This window comes from Zerene cesonia, chromosome 17, assembly GCF_012273895.1.
Source record: "Zerene cesonia ecotype Mississippi chromosome 17, Zerene_cesonia_1.1, whole genome shotgun sequence".
Taxonomy (NCBI): Eukaryota; Metazoa; Arthropoda; class Insecta; order Lepidoptera; family Pieridae; genus Zerene; species Zerene cesonia.
Window position 1 is genome coordinate 7,735,500 of NC_052118.1, and position 24,467 is coordinate 7,759,966.

Sequence of the window (24,467 nt, forward strand, 5' to 3'; positions counted from 1 at the left end):
ATAAATGTTATTTGCAGTTAACAATTTTCTTTTTTCTTTATTACAATATTTATGGCAAGACTAGGTATAAGACAGAAAGGGAAATGGGCTTTGTTTCATATTATTACGTAGTGATAATATGTCACCTTTAGTCTCATTCGCAATATCTAGCGTCTATTTAGTTTCTAGTACATTAAATTTGACGTCACATTTACCTTTTACCCTTATGTAAAACTAGCGTTTCGCCCAAGGTTCGTCAGTGAGACATATACAACACTCAGCAATTACGTACATAACCGACCGTAAAAGAATTTTTGCAATCGGTCCAGCAGTTCTGCAGCAAAGCGTGTTCAAACAAACTCTTTAGCTTTACATTTTTGTATACAAATTATTGATTACCTAAAATCTGTGGCCATTTTTACTTTTTTCAATGTACGAAGTTTTTATTTGTCCGCTCACATGGAATAAGCTATGTTTAATAAACAACGAATTGTCAATTTACTTTAATCACGCAGGTAATGCAATGCAATAACAATGCAAACATAGCAACTTGTACTCTGCATATCTCCATATATATAATGTGTTTTTAAAAAATTGTTCTTTTTCTTATCTCTTTTTCAATTCTTCTCTTTTAAAAATTGTACTATACGAATAAATTATATTCAGAAATATGTTATTTATTCTGATAACATTTCAGTCGGGCACAACAAACCCCACTGTGACCGTATCGGTCCGGGACTTGACCAGCGCGGCTCAAACAGTTTACAGCGCACCATCCGATCTTAATCAGTAAGTATTTACTCGTGTTTTCTTTAGATATATTTTTAGCTTATATTTCCGAAAATAAATTTGTATTTTTGTATTTAGAACATTACAATTTTTAGTTTGATTGTTGTTAATTCTGTACATCAAAGAAAGTGTGAAATAATACTATCCACTAAGAAACGATTTTTGCTAGTTGTTATGCGATGAAGAAAACAATATACCAGATTTAATGAAAAACTTGTTATTGTATTATAACTGTTACCATAAAAGGTTTTGGCTTTTATTAAAAGTATATTTCATAAAAATCACATTTTATTCTAAAATTATCGTAATTCAAATATACAATATAAAAATCATTTTTAAAATCTTCTTATAATAATTTCTAGAGCAATCCTAAAGGCTGTGACATTCGTCAATGCGAACACAATAGCGGTGATGTGGACCGACAGGGTCCAAACGCAAATGGTCGTCGAGCTCTGCACTCAGGGCACACTGGCTTGCCAGCGAGTATGTTCTTTTCTATACAATTATGTATTTAAATGGCTTTATTTCATGTAGGATAAGACTAAGTATTCGAACAAAAGATGTAGTAAACAAGAACTTATTGTTTATATGAGTGGTGATGGGATTATAATATTTTTAATGCAATTTTAAATAAAAGGCTTAATTATCGTTATCATTAACATTATCATTATTTTATGTGCTGTGCTGTGCTGCTGCATTAATATGATTTTATTATTGGTTTTCTATGGAAAAGGGGGCTAGCCGCAAGAATTACTCAATACGTACGTTATCTATAGTTATAATACGAAATGCCAATATATTTATTTCTGATTGATTGTTACAGATTTTCAGCTACACCCAAGCGAACGGTTGGATCGACAATATTCCTATGATTTTCAACCAACAAGGAAACGCGTTTATCACAATCTTGCCTTTCGTAAGTAATATATTCTTTATATTATCTCACTCGAAGGATTTTTCAATGTTCCCAAGAATTAATGGAACATTGACATTTTAAATCTGATCATCTAATCTGATAAATGTTAAAACTGTGTTATGACGGTTCAAAAGTGCTTCTTTAAGAAGTCATTTTGAATGAATATATTTTTGAGTTTAGGTTTGAGTTTGAGTTTTAGTTTGAGGTTTTAGGCTAGAGAACATTTATTAAGTTACATTAAGTAAGTTTGAGTTTTTAATCAAGAGAACATTTATTAAGTTAGTCGGCATTAAAATACAAATTTTATTAATATAGTATTTACCAATGAAACAAAAATGATAATTTCAGGCAGTAAACAACGTACTATACAAACAAGTTGTGCAAGTCACTCAAGGGGCGACCGCTACGGCGCTGTGGTCCATGAGCAGCCGCTCCAACACACCGCACACGGTTCTTGAGATCATGACTTGGACCTCTGATAATATTATGTAAGATTTTTTACAATTATACAATTTAATTTATTTATTTTTAAAAGATTTGTATTTATACAAAGGTTGTACAAAAGCACATTTAATTACTTTATCTTGTAAATAATATGTACTCCAATATATAAGTATCAATATCAATAAATTAATAAGCGTTACAAATTATGTTGTGGGTGCAAATAGATGCCGCTTACTTACCAGACTTAATTTATTTTCTGTGAGATAATGTGCTTTAAAAATCTGACTCTTTATCTCAGTCACCTAATAAATATATCCTGTTGTACAGAAATGATACACTCACACTAAACTCGACTTGTCTAGCTTAATGACCTATTTTGGAGACATCCTGAAAACTTGTCCATCCAGATCCCAGCTCTACTTTACTCCCTTATTCTATTATCTGCTCAACGTGATAACTCCTGCTCTATAAAAATCAATTTTAACACTAACTCTACAAAAATCTCATAATTCATCCTACTCTATAATACTTTCTACCCGAGCTCTACCTAACTCCCTCATTCAATTACAGCTCTACATATAAGCTCTACTAATTTCTTCTCCAGCTGGTACAAGGCGACCAGCGTGAGTGACAGCAGCGAGCAGCATATATACACAGTGAACGCTGCTGGTGTAGTTAATTGCTTCACGTGTGACGTCACGCGTGATGGTGGCGGAGAGTGTCTCTACAATGACGCTGCTATCAACGAAGAAGCTACGCGTATTACTGTAACGTGTGCTGGACCGGATGTCCCGCAGATCTTTATTTATAATGTGGTGAGTACTGAAAGGCTCGAATTGTAATATAGTTTGAAATTCGTAATGGTGATAAATGTATTAGAAATTTAAATGTGATGATGATGCTACAAGTTTCAATCCAAAGATCTCATAGAAAATCAGGGTCATGAATGTGTTTTGAAAACTTAATACGTATAATATGAGTGAGCTGACTATCGCCTGATTCCACTATATTTAATTGCTACCCTTACTCTTACATACTTTTATGCTTTTGCGTTCCACCCGCGATTTTCCTCGTGTAGTCTAAATCTTAATTATTTACATACTAAATCTTTTTAAACTACTGGACGATTTGAAAAATACCAGCACTTGCAGAAAGCAACATTATTCCTTAGTGTTTAGGGTCTGTTTTATTTTGTTTCTACCAAGCATCAGGAACCAAACAATATTTCCAGAACGGCTCCCGCATCAGGACTTGGGAAGACAACGATAAGGTGTCACAGCTAGCCAACACCATAGAGATGCCGGTTACGCTCTCTATGTCTCTATCACTCGGGCAAGGGTTGCCGGACGCGCAGGTGCTGTTGCAGGCGCCGCACGATTATAGAGCTAGGAGCAACGTGCCGCTGCTGGTCTATATGTGAGTGTAACAATAGAGTGTCTCAGCTATCCATAGAGATGCCGGTCACGCTCTCTATGTCTCTATCCCTCGGTAGGGGGTGATGTAAATTATAAAATGGTGGCTAAAAACTGCGAGACTATATCAACTTATCATGACTTTTGAATTATTTAAAAATATAACGATTATAAGTATTGAGGTGACACAATGCCTAATTGTATAACAACTCACTTATTTTGGGCATTTTTGCATATTATCCATTGACTAAATTAGATGAAAGTGACTTTTAGTACAAGTAACGTAATATTTTATAAACTTAAAAAAATCTTAAATAATTAGTTTGGAACATGGTTAAAACTTATTGCTTATTTATTTAAAAAACTTGTTATAGAGCAAATAGAGATCTTAAACCATCCAACGTTATGAATGTCCCAAAGTATGTTTGATACAAATCGTGGTTATATTTTTCAATTTATCTCAAAAGGTTATTTTATAATTTTCAAAGGCAATAATATACGAGTCAATACAGATGCATTTATTACGCGTTTTTAAGTCATACCCCGTAATGTATCCAATAGAACAGATTGAGAATCTAGAAAACATTTAAATTATTATAAATAATGGTGAATCGGTCCCTGGTACTTTAAAATGTATTCGCAATAATATTTTCATTTATAAAAGCCAAGCATTGCATTCCAAAACCATCGATAATAACTATCGATAAATTTCGTCCCAGCTACGCAGGCCCCGACACGGCGCAGGTAACGAAGCGGTGGAACGTCGACTGGGGCACATCACTAGTGAGCCGGTACAACATCGCCGTGGCCCGCATCGACGGGAGAGGCTCAGGGTTGTCCGGTGTCGATAACATGTTCGCGGTTAACAGGAAATTGGGAACTGTTGAGGTGGACGATCAGATCACGGTTACGAGGTGCGTGGGTTTTTTTTATTATTGGTATTGGTAGTTAGTTTCGATTCTACCAGATCAGTAGTCAAAGGTTTTTATAATTGGTTGATAAATTGTACCAATTTTTGTTTTTTTTTTTATTACTGAGGACTAAGATCGTTGTTATTTGCTAGTTTTTGCCAGCAGGAGTATTAGCCTACCTACCTAGGGCTCTGTATAGGGCATTTACAAATGTACCTAAAAAAATAACAAAAACTTAAACTGCTTTCAATTTATCAGGACTTGATCACATTGAATAGCACTGGAACAGGTTTTCAAATAAAAAAAATATCATCATAATTGGCCCACCCAGTAAGCTCTGAGATAACATATTCGTTAGTAGTACTCTACACTCGAATACAGAACCTCATCAATTTTTCTACCTGATTTAAAAAAAAGAGTAGATTACAATTTCGTCTGTATTTTTGTGGTCCGATTTTGATGATCTATGTTTTGTTTGGCTAATTCTTATAAATACTTCTTCGAAGTCGATGAAATTTTAGCATGTTTGCGTTTGAGTACCAAGTAGTAAAAAATGGTTGCTTGTAAAGTCGGTTTTACGGGCGAAGATTTTACGTGACAACGTCTTTTTCTCGGTAGAATATTTATTGATATGAATATTATTAAATTGCACAATAGGAACAAGGAATTGAATGAAAATAAGAATTGCACAAATTTTAACTATAGAAAATATAGTTTGATTACTAAAAAGACAGAGACAGAGACACAAGCACGCGCCGATTCAATGCGCCTAATTCTCTAGTGCTGCGCGCGCGGCGGACCGATCATAGTTCGGTGACTCATCGTAACGTTACCGGGCGTTACACTTTTTCATGAGTGCCTCCTAGCCGCAACCTAATTTAAGACGTTGTCACGTCAAAAGTGAAGTGGTAGTGAGTTAGTCTATTTGGGGCGGGTCGGCAGGTTGCTGCACGCGCAGCTGCCGTGGCTGGACAGCAACCGCACGTGCGCGTGGGGCTGGTCGTACGGCGGCTACGCGGCCTCGCTGGCGCTCGCGCGCGGGCCCTTCCGCTGCGCCATCGCCGTCGCGCCCGTCGTCGACTGGCGCTTCTACGGTTTGTAGCTTCTTTTTTTTGTCACAGTCGGTAATGGAACTGGTGGGTCGCTTGATGGTAAGCGCTATCACCGCCCATGAACATTTAGAGAGGCATAAGGTCCATAATAGACCTTACGCCTCTACAAATGGATTGCCGACTTTTTGGGAAGGGATTAAGAAAGGATTGGCGAAAGGAATAAAAAAAGGACTGGGAAGGGTAACGAAAAGAATATGGGCCTTCTATCTCCAGGTTACTCTCTCTATATACAAAAATAAGTATCACAAAATCACTCCAGAAGAATAAAAGAACAGTCACACTTTCTAACTTATCCTACTAATATTATAAATGCGAAAGTTTGTAAGGATGTGTGTGTGTTTGTCGCTCTTTTACGCAAAAACTACTAAACCTATTGCAATGATATTCGGTACGTAGACAGCTGGACAACTGGAATAACATATAGGCAACTTTTTATCCCGATATTCCTACGGTACGGATACGGACTTACGCGGGTGAAACCGCGGGGCGCAGCTAGTAATATTCCTAATGACAAAATATTACCAAGATATCAGGAAAATATAAGTAAGATATTAATAGAAATAACTAGGACATCAACATTAAGCCTCGTATTTGATTGAACATTTATATAGCAATAAAGTTAAATCAACGTTGTCAACAATACGTTGGATCTCGACCGAGCAGCGTCAACATTAAATAAAATTCTAGCAAAAAACTCCTTAGGACGAACTATAAAATATAATATAGCAATTAACTATTTTAGAATTTTATAGGATTCATTCAATTTGTACCAACTGAAAATACTTTTGATTACAGACACCATCTACACTGAGAGGTACATGGACACACCCCAAAACAACCCCGAAGGTTATGCCAACTCTTCCCTTCTAACACATTCAGTGGTAAGTAGTACTGTAGCTTGGCGATAGATGGCGCTTTTTTAAACTGAATACATTTATATACTATGCAAAATTTTGTAATGTTAGATATTGCTTCAAATTTCATTCTTATTTAATGTAATAAAGAAAAGCGAGTTCAATATAACTATCGTTTTAAACAAAATTCCATAAATGACATAAATATAAGATAAACATTAATGTTACATCTTAGAATATATAAATTATCTGTCACATTATTTGTCCTCGATGGACTTCTAAACTACTCAACCGTTTTTTATCAAATTTGCACAGTATGTGCAGTTTGATCTTATGTAAAGAATAGTTTATATTATTTCAATTACGATAAATGACTATCCGGGCGGAGCCGGGGCTTTGTTTGTTACTCTTTCACGCAAAAACTACTGAACCAATTGCAATAAAATTTGTTATGTAGATAACTGGACAAGTGGAATAGCACATAGGCAACTTTTTATACCGATATTCCTGCGGGATACAGACTCACGCGGGGGAAACCGCTGGGCGCTGCTAGTTCAATATAAATGCACAACGAACACCAGATATCCATTGACATTTACTTTTAACAAACAACCGATGAAACAAACATTTGATGAGATATTTCTCCTCCAATCTCTCTCTCTCTCTCTCTCCAATCACTCTGCCCGAACCGCGCAGGTGGAGGCGTACCGCGACAAACGCTACTTCCTCGTGCACGGCACGGAGGACGACAACGTGCACTACCAGCACGCCATGCTGTTCTCGCGCGTCCTGCAGAAGAGCGACGTCTACTTCACGCAGATGGTAAGCGCTTCTCGAGGGTTTCGTTATGATCATTGTGATCATTGTTCTCAATATCATCATCACTGTTTCTGTTGTTTTCTACGTTTCTATTGTCAGGATGGTTATCAAAATTCTAGTCATCTTTGTGATCAAAATTATCACCAGTTGTATCGTTTTCTACATCTCTATTGTCAGGATAATAATCAATGTTCTCATCATCTTCGTCACTATCACCATTATCACCTTAATTATCATCAATTGTCATTTTTTTATTTCATAGGGGATTACTGAGCTGTTGGTTCGCCTGATGATAAGCGATTACCAACTCCCATGAACTTTATAGGTAGTGCCTCTGTGAATGCACTGCCCGCTTTTGAGAGGAAAGGAAAGGATTGATGGCTGGATAGAGGGAATAGACTGGGAAGGGTAAGGAAAAGGAAACGGGCCTCACAATCATTATGATTGTAAGACGACGGGCACTGGGCCATAATCTTTCCCGTTACCGAATAGTGTAATCAATATTTTTTGGTAGTAAGTTTTTAAGGAATTTTTCAATATATTTTATTTTGCCCATTGAAGTGATGTTATGAAAAAAATGTCTTGAGCCTTTGATTTCTTTCAATGTAAACGAAAGCTTAGCAGCGTCCTAACCTAACCGCTGTTTATTGGTTGTTGTTATTATTATAAAATATTACTCAAAAGCGTTTTCAATTTATAGATACAATTCATTTGATAAAGGCCTTTCCATTAACTATAAAATAGAAATTGGTTTGCAAATTTGTTCATAACAATACAAAAAATGATTTGTATGTCTGAGTGCTATAAATCTCTTTGTCCCTTTAAAATCTTGTATGTTCACACTTTTCAAAAAGTATAATAGAAATAAAGTTACATTTGAACGTACATAAAACCCTTCCATATTAAATTAGTATTCCTGTTTTAAAATTACTCAAAGAGTCATGTAAAAAACATCGTCATAACCAAAAAAGTATTAAAAACAACACCCATTTATTTTTGTATCAAGAATTTATAACACGTTTTATTAGCTTCACCTTAGTATGTAACCGATTCCTTTAGACTAAATTTTGACCTACTTTATAAGCTTCTCAAGGATCGGTCACAATACAATATTTTCATGAATTTGTCCTGATTAAGATCACCAGTTCTTAATGTTTTCTTTTCGTATACTCTGTAGAAGAGTGAGACGATTTTGTTGAGTGTTTTTTGTTATCATCATCATCATTATCAGCCCATGTATATTCCCAGTGCTGGGACACAGGCCTCTATGAGAGTATACGCCATTATCCACCGCGCTGGCCAAGTGTGGGTTGGCAGTGTCACATGTTGTTGAACTTTTGAACATGCCGGTTTTCAGAATATGTTTTCCTTTACCGTTTCGAGTTCTTTAGTATTACTATAGTTTTTTTAATGCATTTACTTATATAAATTTTCCAGAGCTACACGGACGAAGATCACGGCTTAGGCGGAGTCAGGCATCACTTGTACCACGGTCTCGAGAAGTTCCTAAGAGAGAACATGTTGTAAACTCATTGTCTATTTGAATTATCATACTACTTAAACGTATTAAAGAAAGTTTTACTGCAAATAGATAGAAATATTTCAGTGCTATTGCCATAGTTCTTATTGTTATACGTTAAGGTATACATTTGCTTGGCGAGATATTTTCTCGTGATGCATTGTATGCCGTAAATTTTTCATTCAAGTATTGTTGGTATTAATGTAGTAAAATATTATGGTTTACGCTTTCTTTGTCACAAATAAGTTTATTTCTCCGATATTGTATTTTAATATTATCGCAAATAGTATTCACGATATAACTAGACTATTTTTTACGTAAAAGCTACGTAATTTTTCTAATTATTATCAACGCTATGGAGTACCTGTTTAAGGAAATAATTATAGCACAATCAGAACCTTTAAACGACATAATAAATAATAAATACCAATTGTTTATTTATATACATAAACATTTTTCTTTATCTGTATAAATTGTTATATTTTAATTTATTTGAAGTGAAAGAGAATTATTTTGATAAATATTGTAAGTTGCACACATTCTAAATATTTGTCAATAATATAACAGTATGAAGACAGGGTTTTTATCAATTATTTGTAAAATAGATTTATTTGATATCGTTACATAATTTGTGAATTATTTTCAAATATTAAATAAAATATTTAAAGGATAGAATCAATTGCTAATTCGCTTCCTTGAATTGAAATAGTACAAAAGGTTGAACGAAAAAGGGTTTGTAAATATGGACTTTACGTATTTTAAGTAAAATATTTTGTTTTCCAAAATGTGTTTTATTTACTTTACAATATCCAATGTATTTTACCAAATCCCAACGTTTAATATATTATTTATACAAGCATGAAATTGGAACTATGATAAGCTTCTCAACTCGAGCCGAAGAAATACTTCGACTCGATTTTCGTTAAACACAATAAAAATAAAGGTCGTCTGATACAAGCATTTAGACGTAATGAGATTCGTAACATACAATGTTCATAAGCCGCGTTCGTGTTTCCCCAAAATTGACGAACTTCAATTTGCGATAAAACAACAGTAACGAGATTCGTCTATTTACCTTAAAAGCCGCTTTTATACCTATAATCAATGTTAATGGAATTCCGAAAGGAAAGCCAGCTTCGAAGTACGGGGGAATAAATGAAATTCATTACGCGCACTAATAGGAGTACGTTCTATGTTATCATACGATGAAATTAGGCAATTTAATATATTTGAGTGTTTGATCAAATCTCTTTTAATTGTTTAAGTTTGTTGAATTTATAAGGCGCTTTTTTTTACTTAGCGCTTTTGAGTGGTTAACGTGGGAATGCAGAACGTAAGGGGTTCGACTTTTTGCAGAAAGGATGTATAAAGCATAAATAAAATGGTTTACCTGGTTTTAAAAATGGGGCAGATTTCTAAATTCGACTATATAAATATGTTTTTGTGTCTGTTTCGTCGTTTATAAATCGATATAGAAGATTCTTTTTTTGGAAATAAATTACACAACAGTTCTAATAAAACTAATTTATTATTGTTGCAATACCATATTTTGTTAATATTTCTAATAGCATATCAGGTGGATTATTATAATAGGGATTGTTGTCAATTCTCGTGTGAAATGGAGTTTTAACATTAATATTACTTTATAAGTTCTAAAGCACGAGCTTTATCCAGCCAATCAGTCCTTGCTACGTAGGTCCCGCCAATAACCCTCATGCCAGTGAACCCAGTCCTACCGTGGAGTACTCTGAAGTTGTCAAATGCCAAAATCGTACCTGAAAAAGAATCTTAATAGGGTATACAAGATAAGGAGAATATACTGCAGAGGCTAAATCTATACAAAGTATTGAGACAATAGCTTTATCTTGACCATTTTAGCTTGTATCTTTATAAATTGTCACTAGCTACGAAAGCTGTTTCTGTATTAAATTAATTTACAAAAAATATACTGTTGATTGGGACAGTGATTGCTTTAAACTAGGAATGCTGAATGAGATAAAGCTATGATCAAATGAATAAATGAAAAATTATTCTTATACAAACAATTCGCGATTGTTTGGCTGGCCTCATACATTTGGAATGACTCCCTGGATTCATAATCTAAATTCATGTTATTCATTCAGCTAGAACGGAAACACCACACAATATTACTATATTCTATGTACATTCAGATTCAGATTATGAATACTTCCATATATCGAAGAACTGATGCTATAATAGAATTAAAATTATGAATTGTCTCAGTTGTGCTGCAAAATTGTTTCAACCTGTAAAATATTAACCATTTGCAATGTATGATACAGAATTTTTTTTTTGCCTGTAGAAAATTATCCCTTTTTTATGGATTAATTTCTGGTTGTGATTTAATATATAGATGTAAAGAGGAATGCAAAGCTTGTTATTCATTCTTATATAATTATTAATGGATATACATGTACATGCGAACTGATAAAAACTTAATTGCTTCGTTAAATGCAAAACAAGCCTAAAAAGTAAATTTCTATCATGTCACCCTCCGCTTGATTCGGGCGATACAATGAATTTTATTTTATTTTATTTTATTTTATTTTATTGGTTTCCAAACAACTTATACACTAATACAAGAGCAGCAGTAATAATGTACATCAAATATTGTTCTGTGTATAAATCTATTCTATGGATACACAAATTACTATCTAGTGCGCAAGATTAACTTAACGAAAAAATTTTATCTAAACAGAAAAAAAAAAAAAGATTACAACAAAATCATACAGAAACTAAATTATCACAGAAAAGTGCGGCTTAGGTGCTACGCAGAGCAGCAAGGACTAAGCGACGAAAACTGTCAAGACTATTGGAAAATATGTCAATAGCGTCATTTTTATTGACTATTTCATTGTATAATCGGTATTATAATATTATAATATTATATATTATAATATTATAATATATAATATTATAATATATAATATTATAAAGTTATAATTGACCAATAAAAAACAAATGCAAAAGCAATCAATGAAAAGGCAACGTACATGTACACGCACTTTTTTTTTTCAATAGATTGTTTAAAGGAGCACTCTAATTATTTAATCATTGTATCTTCATAACATACTTTATGTTAGAGTGGGTAATGCCTGATACTCACCGACCGCTGCCACGGCACGCTCGCTTCGCTTGCTCGGCTCTTGCAGTGTTTTAAAGTAAACTTAAAGATATTTGCTTTGCTCCGCTAAATTATTATTACATTATATCTATGTACATTTTCACCAATTGATGACTTCTCGTTGATAAATATAGATTACCACGATTTATTTACACATGGCCGGTGTATGAGCAGGTTCTATATACAATCTCAAGAAATTGGTAAAGTAATTCATTGTATTTTATTTATTGCCAGAAAATCACGGTATTAGGTATATTGCATACGCATATGTACAGTATAGAATCCCTGAATAACATAGACTGCCAGTATCATAATATATATGGGTGTAATAGTGTAATTTAGATTTGCCATAACAGGCTTAGTGCGATGAATGGATCTTAACTACCAAACAGGTGCTACGAATTTGAATTTTCACTTTAGATTGGCAATTAATTTTAAATTTATATAATATTTAGAATAAAGCTAACCTGGTTTTAATTTAAATTGCCATTGGCAGGCTGGATCTTCTATGTATTTCGCAAAATTCTTCATTGATCGGTAATATGCTCTGCATTCTTCTGGTTTATCGAAGGCGATCGGCGCTCGGTCGAATGAATTAAATCTAACATAAAAGGTGTTTTTTGATTAAACTGTCAAAACATCTGTCCTTTATAAAGATCGATTATGCAACATTTCAAATTTTTATTCTTATATTACCATCTAGTTATAATTAAAATTTGACATATCCAAAAGAATTATAGCAAAAAAGGGAAAAGTACTGAAAAATTTATTACTCTATTATGTCAATAAAGTGGCAATGCAAACTAGGTTGTATAGTTTTTTAAGAGAAGTTAATTTCAAATCTGTATAACCTGATTGCCTTAAGATCTCCAAATCTATCCAATTCAATGGCAGGCGCCGCGTATCTGTACGAGTGGCCATTGAACATATATTCCGCTTCAACGTTGTATCGGGTCAGAAATTCGAAGTCCTCAGGATGCTCTTCTTTTAATTTATTTGCCGCGTAAAAACCGTCAGACACGACGCTTTCTCCACCATTACCGTCATGTTGAAGGCAGTGGAATACTTGAAGTCTGAAAATAAATACCGTAATTATTAGCGTACAACTAACCTACTAACCTAGATCTTCTAAAAAAAAACAACAAAAATTACAAAAAAGAGCATGAATAATATTTTTAATTTTAATTTAAAAAAAAATGTTCTATTAATTAATTACCCAGCCGGTTCCGTAAAGGATGATAGATCTGTATGTTGTTTAAGAGCAATATTCATGTATGCTGTATCATTAACACCAGGCTCTGGGCTGATCGTCCACATCCCACCGAAAAGGGTGTTCTGAATTCCACCTAGTGCCTTGCAAACCACTTCCGTGGCTTCTAGTGTGGGTTCAACCTTAAAAAATGATTACCATCTGTTTTATTTGTGCACAGTTTTTATTTATAACAAATTTTGTATTAGGTTAAATTATTTTTAAATATATTTTATTTAAAGCAAAGAACGAAAATCGGCAACCTTCAATTAGGGTTCGCAGTTTGTTTCTCTAATAATTAATGGCGGATAACATTTTGTTCGTTAGTTCGTTTTTATTTATATTATTCCTGTGTATGATTTGATAGTCTTATATTAAATAAACAACGCTTAATATATTATATAACATTAAATATAATATATGACTTTACTTGTTCGACAAACGCCAAGCCATAGTCGAGTAGCGATTGAAATATTAATTTAGCTCCATCGGTGCTGTTAATGAATGTGTGAACAGGAATTCTGGCAACTTCTGGAACTTCGCCTCTCCATAACTTTGGCGTCATCCTTCGGTCATTGTTCCAAATTTTATTGTGAAATTGTATTAAGAAATCCGGTGTGTAGGTAGATATGTGGTTATCGTTCCCTGTTTAGCATTAAAATTATTATAATCAGAAAAGAATATGGCTTTTATTATAAATCAGCCGTTTGAGTAATGGCCTAGGTTGTTGTATAAAATGCACCGTTAATTTAAAATTTATAACAATAATACTTTATTTACTTATAAAGTTCTTTTTACTAATTTTAAACAAAGAAATTACTTCTACATACGTACATAAATTCAAAATGCATGGAAAAGCACGACAGCAATCAATTATTTCAATTTAAAACTCCCATGATTAGATTGGAAGGTACCGACAATTTGTAAGACAAATATAAAATATCATGGTGCATTTGAAAAAAAACAGAAAGAGTATTATAGCTGTTATAAATTATAGTCATTCTACTTACAAATCACGGTGAGGCCTGATTTATTACATTTTACGTCTTGAAAAGAAACCTCGGGCAAGTCTAAAATATGAAAAGCCCTTTGATTCGTTGATGCATTGAAACACGTCGAACATCTAAAATATTATGGTCACAGTTATATAAACAATCAAAATAGTGTAATATCTCGTCTAGTATTTATAGTTGACACACTATATATTATATTCATAAATAATAAATATTTGCGTAATATTTTCAATAGAATTCAAAAAGGAAGAGGACGTCTAAATCCGTATTTTTATTCTTTGGGTTTGTTACCTCAGATCTTTCGACTGGATCAACCGATTTTGATGATTCTTTTTATTTAAAAGCTGGTGTCTCCACTGTGGTCCTATCAAGATTGAGTGTTGTCTGACAACTTGGTGATTTTGTTTTGCTCATTGTGTTCGACATCGTTCAATCGTATACAACCTGCAATTATCTCGAAGCCAGCAATCTTCAAAGGTTATGGATTCTCCATCGACAAATTGAACATTCAATGTTGTTCCCTTTCTCTCAACACCTTTTATACCTAGAACCAAAATTTTAAACTTAATACAATAAAGTAAGACTATTTATTCATCAATAGTATTTTGAAGGTTCAATTTTCAAGATTCTTAGAAGATATCCTCACTAAGAAGACACTAATTCAGCATGGAATACGTAATACATTTCAATGTAAATCAAACGCGTCTCTTGTACGTAATTATGAATTCTAAAGGCAAACATTGAATCGTGATTTACAGTCACAACAAGTTTGTTTTTGCGCTAATTAGCACGCCTTTAGGATTACCTAACATGGCATGTAAGCTTTTCTCTCGCACACATGTTACTAGCCGCAAAAACTTTGGCTCCCTCTAATGACTGCTATCTTTTTATCGTTAATGCTTGAGATTTATTCTTTTAAAAAATATTATACTCCATAATATACATTTTTTTTAAACGCCAAAAATACGCAATTTTGATAAAAACAAAGAACATGTTTTTGCAAACCATAATCGCTTTACGCTATTTATTCTAATTGAATATTCTTCCAGGCACTTATGAAATTATAATTTCTATTTCTATATGTAAAGGAAATAATATAATAAAAACATAATCCAATGAAAACCCTTTTGGGATTTAAGTAAATTTATACAATGAAACCGTCCATTGCTCAGTTCCGATACCCCGTTTTAATTATTCATTCCATCTTTATTACGTACAGATCCTTATTCATATTTTTGATCCTTTTGGGTACCTATCGCAAAGCCGCAGCCAAATTGTATAACGAATGGCAGAAGTTTGTTTTAATTCAGCATTGTTCATTATTATTACAATTACGGTTAGTGACGTAAAAACAAACTTAAATAAAAAAAATATCGAGATTCTAGACAACAGATAACATAATTATTCTTTCTTTTCAAAAGTGTTTGAAATTTATTTCTAAAGAAACCTCTCGAAACTTCTTTACGTTAGTTAGCGTAGCTTACCTAAATTATTCGCGTATTTTTTATTTTTTTTAATAGTCGTCGTTTATAGATTACATAGTCTCGCATTTTTATTCAGTCAATTGAATCGATTCATAATATACTAATCAATACAATGTGATAATTATGATGTCAAAACAAGTTTCAACGATATGAACAATTAAAAAATGTTGAACACTAAACTACATTTATTTATATTATAATGTTCACAATTTTCCACCCGGTGAATACGTTAATTATGAATGTGAACATGCTAGAAACATAATTTATACACCGTTTATTATTAATTATTGGTGGCTGTTATTGCAATTATGATTTTTAGTGATTTGATCGGTCTCTCAGTGATATTATTTTTCAATATATCATCACTTGTTTTCATCGCGGCTCCACCATAATTGAATTACCGACTACAAAGCGAAGGCGCTATGAATTATTCAATGTATATCGGCCTACACCACATGCATCCTGTAAAAACGGCCCAGTAATATGTTCCCTTTTATAAGGAATTTAATATGCTTTTAATAAAAGCAATATTGACGGCCTCCCGCGGGAATGTTACCATCGACATGTTTTACACAGTTTTGTCGTTGTTTAATTAAACGATTCCTTTTCTGCCTTTTCCCAAAATTAATGAATGAAAAAATTAATACAGATAATGGGAATTAAAACGAACAAAAGTAATATTGTTTGCTCAGTAGTTCCTTCCTTGTAAATCAAAGTCCTTATTAATAAATGTAGTGTAGGTTTTTCGAGCCGTTTAATATACATGAATCTACTTTAGGGACCTCAAATGAAGAATATACCTATGTCTTCGGGGCCGTATAGGCATATTTATTTCGAGAATTCAGATTAAACTGAAGCAATGTAATGAATATTTGTTTTCATAAAATTTATTTAATTGTTATTTATAATCAATATCAATCATACCAGAATTGGTTATTTTCTTAACATATAGTCAGCTGGTGGAATTTTGTATGTAAAATATTTTTTTTTGGTGTTTTATTCATAGGTACTTGTCTGCTTGTCTTGTTTAATACAACTGCTATATAGTATGCATTCGCAGAGGGAAATAACTTCCTTTAAATTAAACGGGGTAAAATCTTATATGTGTTCTAGGTGTTTCTATCCTAACATGTATTTGTACACTATCTGATTCGAAAGTTTACCGTCAAGCTCTTCGTTCCAGATAACTAACTGGCTCCTAAAGTTGTGACCTAGCAGTTTTGGCGCGAACTTTTCGATTGCCTTTGCGACAGCAAAGTTTGTCTTTGTGGAAACTTGATTGTGGCATAGAGAATCTAATAAGAAGCAAAAGTGAAAATAGAATATCTTGCAAAGAACACTTTGGGATTGGACGAAACAAAATTCGAAATATCAAACAATTACGACGTTTTTAGATAATAATTATAATGATCACACGATTGACAAAGTAATAGATGCTATAAAATTAATTAAAGTATGAAATGGGCACAATTTTAAGGAGATTTTGGTTCGATTATATCTCATACATAAATAAAATGATGTAAAAGTGGATAACTAATAAATAATTATTATAGACAACCCACAATCCCTTTCTGGAGAGCCAAGAATCTTAATTATAACAACAAATTCTAACAAAAAGTTTCTGCATATGAACTTTTTATCGAGCATAACCAACATTATATTATAAAATCGTATCATTAATTATGTAAGATTTGATATATGAAATTATAAAACATTGCACTGGGATTCATTCTAACTCTATATTTGTCCTTGCCCCATAAACACAACACACATTAAAGGTTAATGGTACACAAATCGTTATTGATATAATTATAGCATACAATGTTAAATGTTTTAGTTTTATACAAGCTGGTCAACTGGTCAATAAACACATAAATGGCTATAAACTTGCTTTGATTATGAATAATTACGCAATAAAAAACAATAGTTCGTCATCTGATAGTAGTATTGAACTAAAATGTTTTAATGTTAAAATTATAACTGGAATTTGTGTTCCAATTTTCATTTTATAATAGTTAGGATGTTAACTTTATGGTGAAAGGGATAAGGGAATTTATTCCTTAACAAGGTGAAACCAGCGGCTTCACTCGTGTGGTTCCCAGGTAAAAAGCAGCCTATGTGCTTATCCAGACTAAATTCAATCTCTGTATCAAATTTCATAAGATACGATCGATAAGCTAATTTCGCGTGAAAGATTTACAAACATCCATACTTACAAACTTTCGTGATTATAATATTAGTAGAATTTAGTGACTAATATTTCTTAACAACTAAATTTATTTTACTGTAAAGTGCGTGTAGTGGGCCAATCAAAATAATTATTTCAAAATTTATGTTTGGTTATATCGAAAGATAAAGCTTAGAAATTATGAAGACAGTAGTTTAGAAGTCAGGTGGGTTAAGTTAAAGGCTGGTTTCAAAGTATCTATGTAGTGTTTTATCTCATATGGTTATTAAAATGACAAATTTTATATGAGGGACGATATCAGTAAGAAGAAAGAAGTAAGGTCCATTATAAAGGATATAAAACGTTTCAAAAACGAAACATAAAAATCATGATAATATATATATATATATGTTGTTATTTACGTCTCTTGAGTGTGCATCGATTATAAGAAACAATAGTAGGTATAATAAATGAGATAATTGGATGTTTACGTATCGACAATTGTGCTAAATCTAGATTTCAAAATAATGGGTTGATACAACAAGTCATAGGTCTCAATTATATGTAAATATTTTACAAAAGCTACGAATAATTATCATCGTAGGTAGAGAAAATAATCGTCGATTATTAAAATACGATATTTCCAATGTCATTATATGACCTTAATTTGATTAAATTCATAGTATTCTGGATTTTCACGCAGCGCAATATTTATTTCGTTTTACATTAAAGTCATCCATTTGGTAGAAGATATAATATTGTTATAAAACTAGTATTATAAATATGAAAGTATGTTTGTTTGGATGTTTGTCCGTCAATCACGTTGAAACGACTGAACGGATTTTGATGAAATTTTATACATAGACAGAGTGTGAGCTGACTCGGGTGATAGAATACTTTTTATTCCGAAAATTAAATAAAAATGTTAAATGCTTCCTTGGGATAAAACAAAAATGGTGATATCCAGGCGGAGTCGGGTCGAGCGTCTAGTATCACACAAATGAATAGTATTTTTATACTCATTATTCCATAATTTAAACAAAAATCTTAATATGTATTCGATCAAAATATAACTACGAGTATACAAATATAATTTTTAATTCTAAATGTGTAGTAATTGAAAGAACAATCAGGTCGTCGTAATCAATTTATATGTAACTTCGAGAACTTATAATTTATCATTTAATAAAAATAAGCATGTAATCTTGCAGTGAATGTCGATATATTTTGATGCATCAGATGCTCAATTTAATTATATTGGTAGAACGTAGTTGAGATTTATTAACATTGTATAAATAACTGTCTTACACAGTATATATATTATTCGTTAATAAAATAATAAATAAGAACCAAAACTATCAAAATAAAAGCAATAAATACAAAAAATTTATCAATTCATCCACGCATCAATTTCATTGGACACTAAATTAAACAAAAAATATTTTATTCAGCTCATAACTCCAGGCAAATCGACTGAAGACTTACCTCTCATATCCGCAAACACTTAGAAAACACAAGACGAATATCCATACACTTCGACGCGCTCACAACAAAGTAACTCTTAACTTACGACTAGAATATATATGCTATGATTTGGGTATGATGCTTATAAACAATGATGTATGTGTGTAGTTATAAATGATCTTTATGAATAACAATATAATTGATCGTAGTAGGAGCAAAAAATTATGTAATGTTGATTTGTGTATACGTTTTAGCAGAATTTTAAATATGTGAAGAGAGTTAATTAAATCAATTCTTTATGATGTAACCGTTTAGATCGCCTTATTTGACTAGAAGTTTATTACAAATATAAGCAATTAATGTGGTTTTATCTAAATTTTTAACACGCCAAAGAACAGTATTATTTCAATCGCATTGGGTGAGTATTCCAAGTCTTAGGTAATATTATTATCAAATAAGGAACAATGGTTTTACAGATTCAATAACCTTCAAAGTTTTATCAGTTAAACTCGATCCTATGACCAAGTTGATGGAATGCAAAATATGAATTGATTGTATACAGCAAACAACGAACAAATCTTTCAAGTTTTTAGGGATTTTTCGGTCTTTATTTAATCCTGGGTTTCCAACAATTTTCAGTCCACATTTCATCCTTTTCATTGCTATGATTTAGCCGCAAATGCTTCTCAGACAGACAGATATACTTTCGCATTCAAAATTTATAAAATAGAAATGAAAAAAAATATATAATTAGGTGCATTATTTACTCGATTAATCTTTAAGACCTTTCTTCAAATTTGTGGACATGTTAAAATGTTTTCAAAGTAACAGTAACTTATATTATTTCAAGTTAAAACATTTAAAATTTTCATTGGCAGGATGACTACGCAATGTAGCATTCACAAATATAGATTCCTTACAATTCTCCAAGATACTTTTATAGTTTTAGTGCTGGCCACAGCTGAAGTTTATTCGTGCATTATGCAAGCACAATGTACTCGACCAGGTGCTGTAGTTTAAAATAAAACCTAGAGGTTATACCTTTCGGCAGTAAAACTGGGAATTTATTAATCCTTGAGTTCAACCTTAGTTAATAATGTTTCATTCATTCACGTTTTCCTTGTGCTTTAGTGTCATTTATAATTTAATAAGAGTAACATTTGATATGGACAAGTGCTGACGTCATAGTAGTAGTAGTAGATTAAGATATTAAAGATATAAACTGTTGTATAGAATTTGCACATCGTGTCCGAATGTTGGGCAAGGGCCTTACAAAACGGATAAAGTTTGTTTACCAGACGTAGATATATTTATGGATTGTTTGTTTGTTTTAGGGCGCTAATGTCATACTGATCCGATATGAAAAATTATTCATGTGTATCTTAGTTCATTTATCGAAGGAGGCTATACGTGAGTGAAGTTGCGGTGCACAGTAAATTCAATATATCCAAAACTTTAAGGCACATTTCAATTTGGACCTGTTCAGGCACGTATTAAAGATACATTTTTCCACACCACTAACAACTACCCTTCGCTTTATCCCATATCATACATGTAAGTCATTATTGTAAATTCTCTCACAAATTCTCAGAAAATCTTGCTATAAAATATGCTCCTTTCTTGAGCTTTTCCTGTAAACGCACATAGAGACATTTAGCTTGAATCTGTTGCCGCTCGATCGATGCCGATATAATACATCATTCTCGAAGAAGATTGAGTGTAAGGCACTTTATATGCCATAATTTTATTACGTAACTTTATGGCGATATTAAAGAAAAACGGCTTATCGCACGTTAAGAACACGCTTTGTGGACTTTCATGGATTTACGACGTACAAAAATAGCATGTAAGCAAAAAGTATTAAGAAAACGTTATAAAACTTTGTCCCTTGCTGAAGTAAAAACGTAGACACAATTAAATGTCGAAGTGACTGTTTTCTGACGGAACGACGAAGTTATTCAAAGCGACAATATTACTTACCTGGAGTTCGTCCGACTTGATACCACAGCAATTCTCTTAGACACCTACTTTATCCTTACTAATATTGTTAAATATGCGAATGTAACTCTGTCTGTCCGTCTGTATGTCTATGTTCTTGCCTAAACCACATATGAAATTTAGTACAAATATAGTTTGTGACCCGAAAGAGGGTTTAGGATATTTTTTATTCCGGATTTCCCACAGGAACTCCGGAATTGCTTTTTCTTTTAACTATGCGAGCGAAACCGCCTGGTGGAAGTTTAGTTTTATTTAACTTATCAATAACATGTTACAGTTAATGCTAAAGATAAAGGACCGGCATTACCACAAACCGATGTGTCCCTGATAGCCTATTTAACATGTTATGACGAACACTTATAGTCCAAGAAAATGGGTAGGGTAAATGCGAATTTGAGATTAAAACTTGAATTTTTGATATAATTTACTTTGAGGAATCTAAAAACGAACTGTGCAAGTTTTTTTTTAATTCACCCCCGAGAAGGGGTGAAAAAAAAAATAAATAAAGTCGTTTTTTTGAAATTTTGGCGAAACCGTAAGTGTTAGAAAAAAAAGTTTTAAATAATTTCAATAAGTTATGATTTTTTAAAGTTGCAGTTATCATCCCCTACCTTCTAACTACCCTATCTCAGTTAATTTCAATTTTAGGAAAAAAAGTCATAGAAACATTTTTGTGTAAAATTTTACGCTCTACAAATTTTATTTAAAACTTTTTTTTCTAACACTTACGGTTTCGCCATAATTTCAAAAAAACGACTTTATTTATTTTTTTTCACCCCTTCTCGGGGGTGAATTTAAAACAAACTTGCACAGTTCGTTTTTAGATTCCTCAAAGTAAATTATATCAAAAATTCAAGTTTTAGTCTCAAATTCGCATTTACCCTACCCATTTTTTTGGACTATTAATGTATTTAAGTCAGATATAATGATTTTCTAGACAAATGTATTGAGAACCTGTGAAACCGTACAATAATCTTTTATTTTTAAAGACTTTATTCCAGTGCGAAGTTAACAAAAGAAAGCAAAACAATTAAATTTTCCAATCAAAGATTATTGAATAAAAATTAATATGCAGATCCGTCAAATTGAAAACGGAGGTGTAAATAACTCTTTTGTACTTCGTCAACGTCAATATTTAATATAGTCCCATTTTGTTTGAGCGAAATTTTATTTATGAAGCATTTAAGATGTCATGCTCTGTAGTGATGTAAAGAGCACTACTAAAATGCATTTTTGTCAGTATTGGTTATTAAAATAGCTTATAACCTTTCCAAACAACAATAATTATAAGTTTTTCTCAATGAATATACATTTTAATAACTGGAATAATTTTTGAGAGATCAAGATAGTTTTGATCCAGACATCGTTTTTGGCAGCTGCCACTTTGTAAACTATCGAAACTAAGCTAACTTCAAAATTGTTGTTAACTTTGCCATGTGAACTTCCATTCCTAAGTCTCAGACCAATTACTTGGAGATTATTTCATTGTTATAAATAAAATTTAAATACATGTTACCTCTTTAAATAGACTTTCCGAAGATTTATGTGCCACCATTTCGGAGAGCAATTTCTACTTTTTCTGTTTAAATCATATAATTTTATTCAAGATTCATTGAACAATGGCTTTTATCCGCTGCTTCGCTGGTGTGTAATTTGGTCTACCACACAAAGTATTGTGACAAACAATTTTAAACTCTTTTACTATAAGTTCTCCCCTGATCTAGAAAATGATCTAGTAGATGAAATATTGTCTATACCTACGGCGTTGCTATGAACATCGACATTGATATCAAGCTGGCAAAAAAGTTATAAAGGCCAAAAGGCAAGGAATATCAGTAAGTTTTTCGGCAATATCTCGCGACCTTTTGCTCAGAGGTCAATAGATGTCATTATAAAAAATGTTTGTTATGAAATAATCTACATCAAATTCCTAGAGCATTTTTCTGATAAATTTATTGTTTTCCGGGTAGTTTACATCCACCATTCCTCGCAAATTTTCGCATTTATAATATTAATAGGACTAATAGCGACTAATAACGGTAACAATGTTATAAAAAAATAATAACTGGAGTAAACCATTTCATATAAACAAGTAATAGACATTCAGTGGTTTAGCAGATAAGCCATTGGCAGCCAGCCAGAGCCACTGTCTTCGTGTAGAGATAAATCCATTAAATTGTAGGAATTTGAAGATTGAGATTGAGCTTAACAAGGTCGCCTTTGTTATTTATGTAGAACTTTAAATAGTGATCAAGTGATCAAATTCCATAACATATCCCTAGAAACAGGAGTCTACAGTTATATTGTAATATGTTAAATTATTTAATTTAGTGCAATATAGGTTCTTTTTTAATGAAAAACTTTGTCTTTTTACCTTTGCTGACGGAAAGCAAATGCACATATATATTAAGCTACTAGGAATTAAATGTTTCATTGACCTCAATGAAACATTTAATTCCTTACGCTTACTTTTTACCTAAAAAGTAAGTGTCGAGCACGCATCGGCACGAATTGGTCCACCTCGAACCGGGGAAGTATCACACCCCCACAGAAGACCTTCGTGAACGGCAACTTCGGGCAACGTATTCGATGAGGCACAAGCGCTACGAATATTCATGGATTGTGGTGATCGCATACCTGCAGGGGAACTACCTGCTCAATTACCCGTTATCCCCTAAAAAGTTGTCTCTCCTCATAACAATTCATAGTAAATATCAAAAGTCACACAACCACCTATTTGTCTAGCTACTGTACTAGGAAAAACAATCAGTGAAAGAGTTGCTCAATGCATTTGCGATATCCCGCTAGGAGACAGATTTACTTAAAATAATTAACCTACTCTTTTGTTATAAAACCTGCTTGCGACGTTGCAAACAAACACACTTTCGCATATATAATATTAGTAAGGATTATTTAGTTAATACTACATTGATCATCGCTGTCATATGAATATTTATTAACAGGCAAGAATAAAATAAAGACGTGTTATTGTATTCCTGTCTGAGTCATTAATCATAAAGACATAATATCTTATAATTGTACTTAAAGGTTGTTAAGCATAATAATACAATACCTAATTGATACACGGAAAATCCTCTCGATTAAACTTGATTGAATTCAATTATAGTAAAAATTCCCTAGTACTTCTTAATTATACAAAGTTCAGAGATCAAGCTTTGATTTATTACCGTT

The 24,467-nt window shown here is 32.5% G+C and overlaps 2 protein-coding genes across 2 annotated transcripts in view; one reads left to right on the forward strand and one right to left on the reverse strand.

The window, feature by feature from the left end:
- Positions 1–9,212, forward strand: part of LOC119833596 (venom dipeptidyl peptidase 4-like) — a 28,817-nt gene extending 19,605 nt beyond the window's left edge. The window contains exons 8-18 of the mRNA XM_038357668.1: positions 677–768; positions 1,131–1,251; positions 1,592–1,684; positions 2,033–2,172; positions 2,733–2,943; positions 3,360–3,544; positions 4,260–4,454; positions 5,394–5,545; positions 6,359–6,444; positions 7,114–7,239; positions 8,674–9,212. Of these exons, the coding sequence (XP_038213596.1) occupies positions 677–768; positions 1,131–1,251; positions 1,592–1,684; positions 2,033–2,172; positions 2,733–2,943; positions 3,360–3,544; positions 4,260–4,454; positions 5,394–5,545; positions 6,359–6,444; positions 7,114–7,239; positions 8,674–8,763 (1,491 nt within the window). The 3' untranslated portion in view covers positions 8,764–9,212. The remainder of the gene's footprint in view (positions 1–676; positions 769–1,130; positions 1,252–1,591; positions 1,685–2,032; positions 2,173–2,732; positions 2,944–3,359; positions 3,545–4,259; positions 4,455–5,393; positions 5,546–6,358; positions 6,445–7,113; positions 7,240–8,673) is intronic.
- A 1,132-nt stretch (positions 9,213–10,344) lies between these two features.
- Positions 10,345–19,427, reverse strand: LOC119833659 (trimethyllysine dioxygenase, mitochondrial-like). Its single transcript, XM_038357774.1, has 8 exons — positions 19,299–19,427; positions 14,607–14,706; positions 14,160–14,272; positions 13,580–13,794; positions 13,117–13,292; positions 12,752–12,973; positions 12,368–12,501; positions 10,345–10,530 (listed from the first exon to the last, which is right to left on the reverse strand). The coding sequence occupies exons 1-8, from the start codon at positions 19,303–19,305 to the stop codon at positions 10,394–10,396; spliced, it is 1,104 nt and encodes a 367-aa protein (XP_038213702.1). The 5' UTR covers positions 19,306–19,427; the 3' UTR covers positions 10,345–10,393.
- Positions 19,428–24,467: the final 5,040 nt, after the last annotated feature.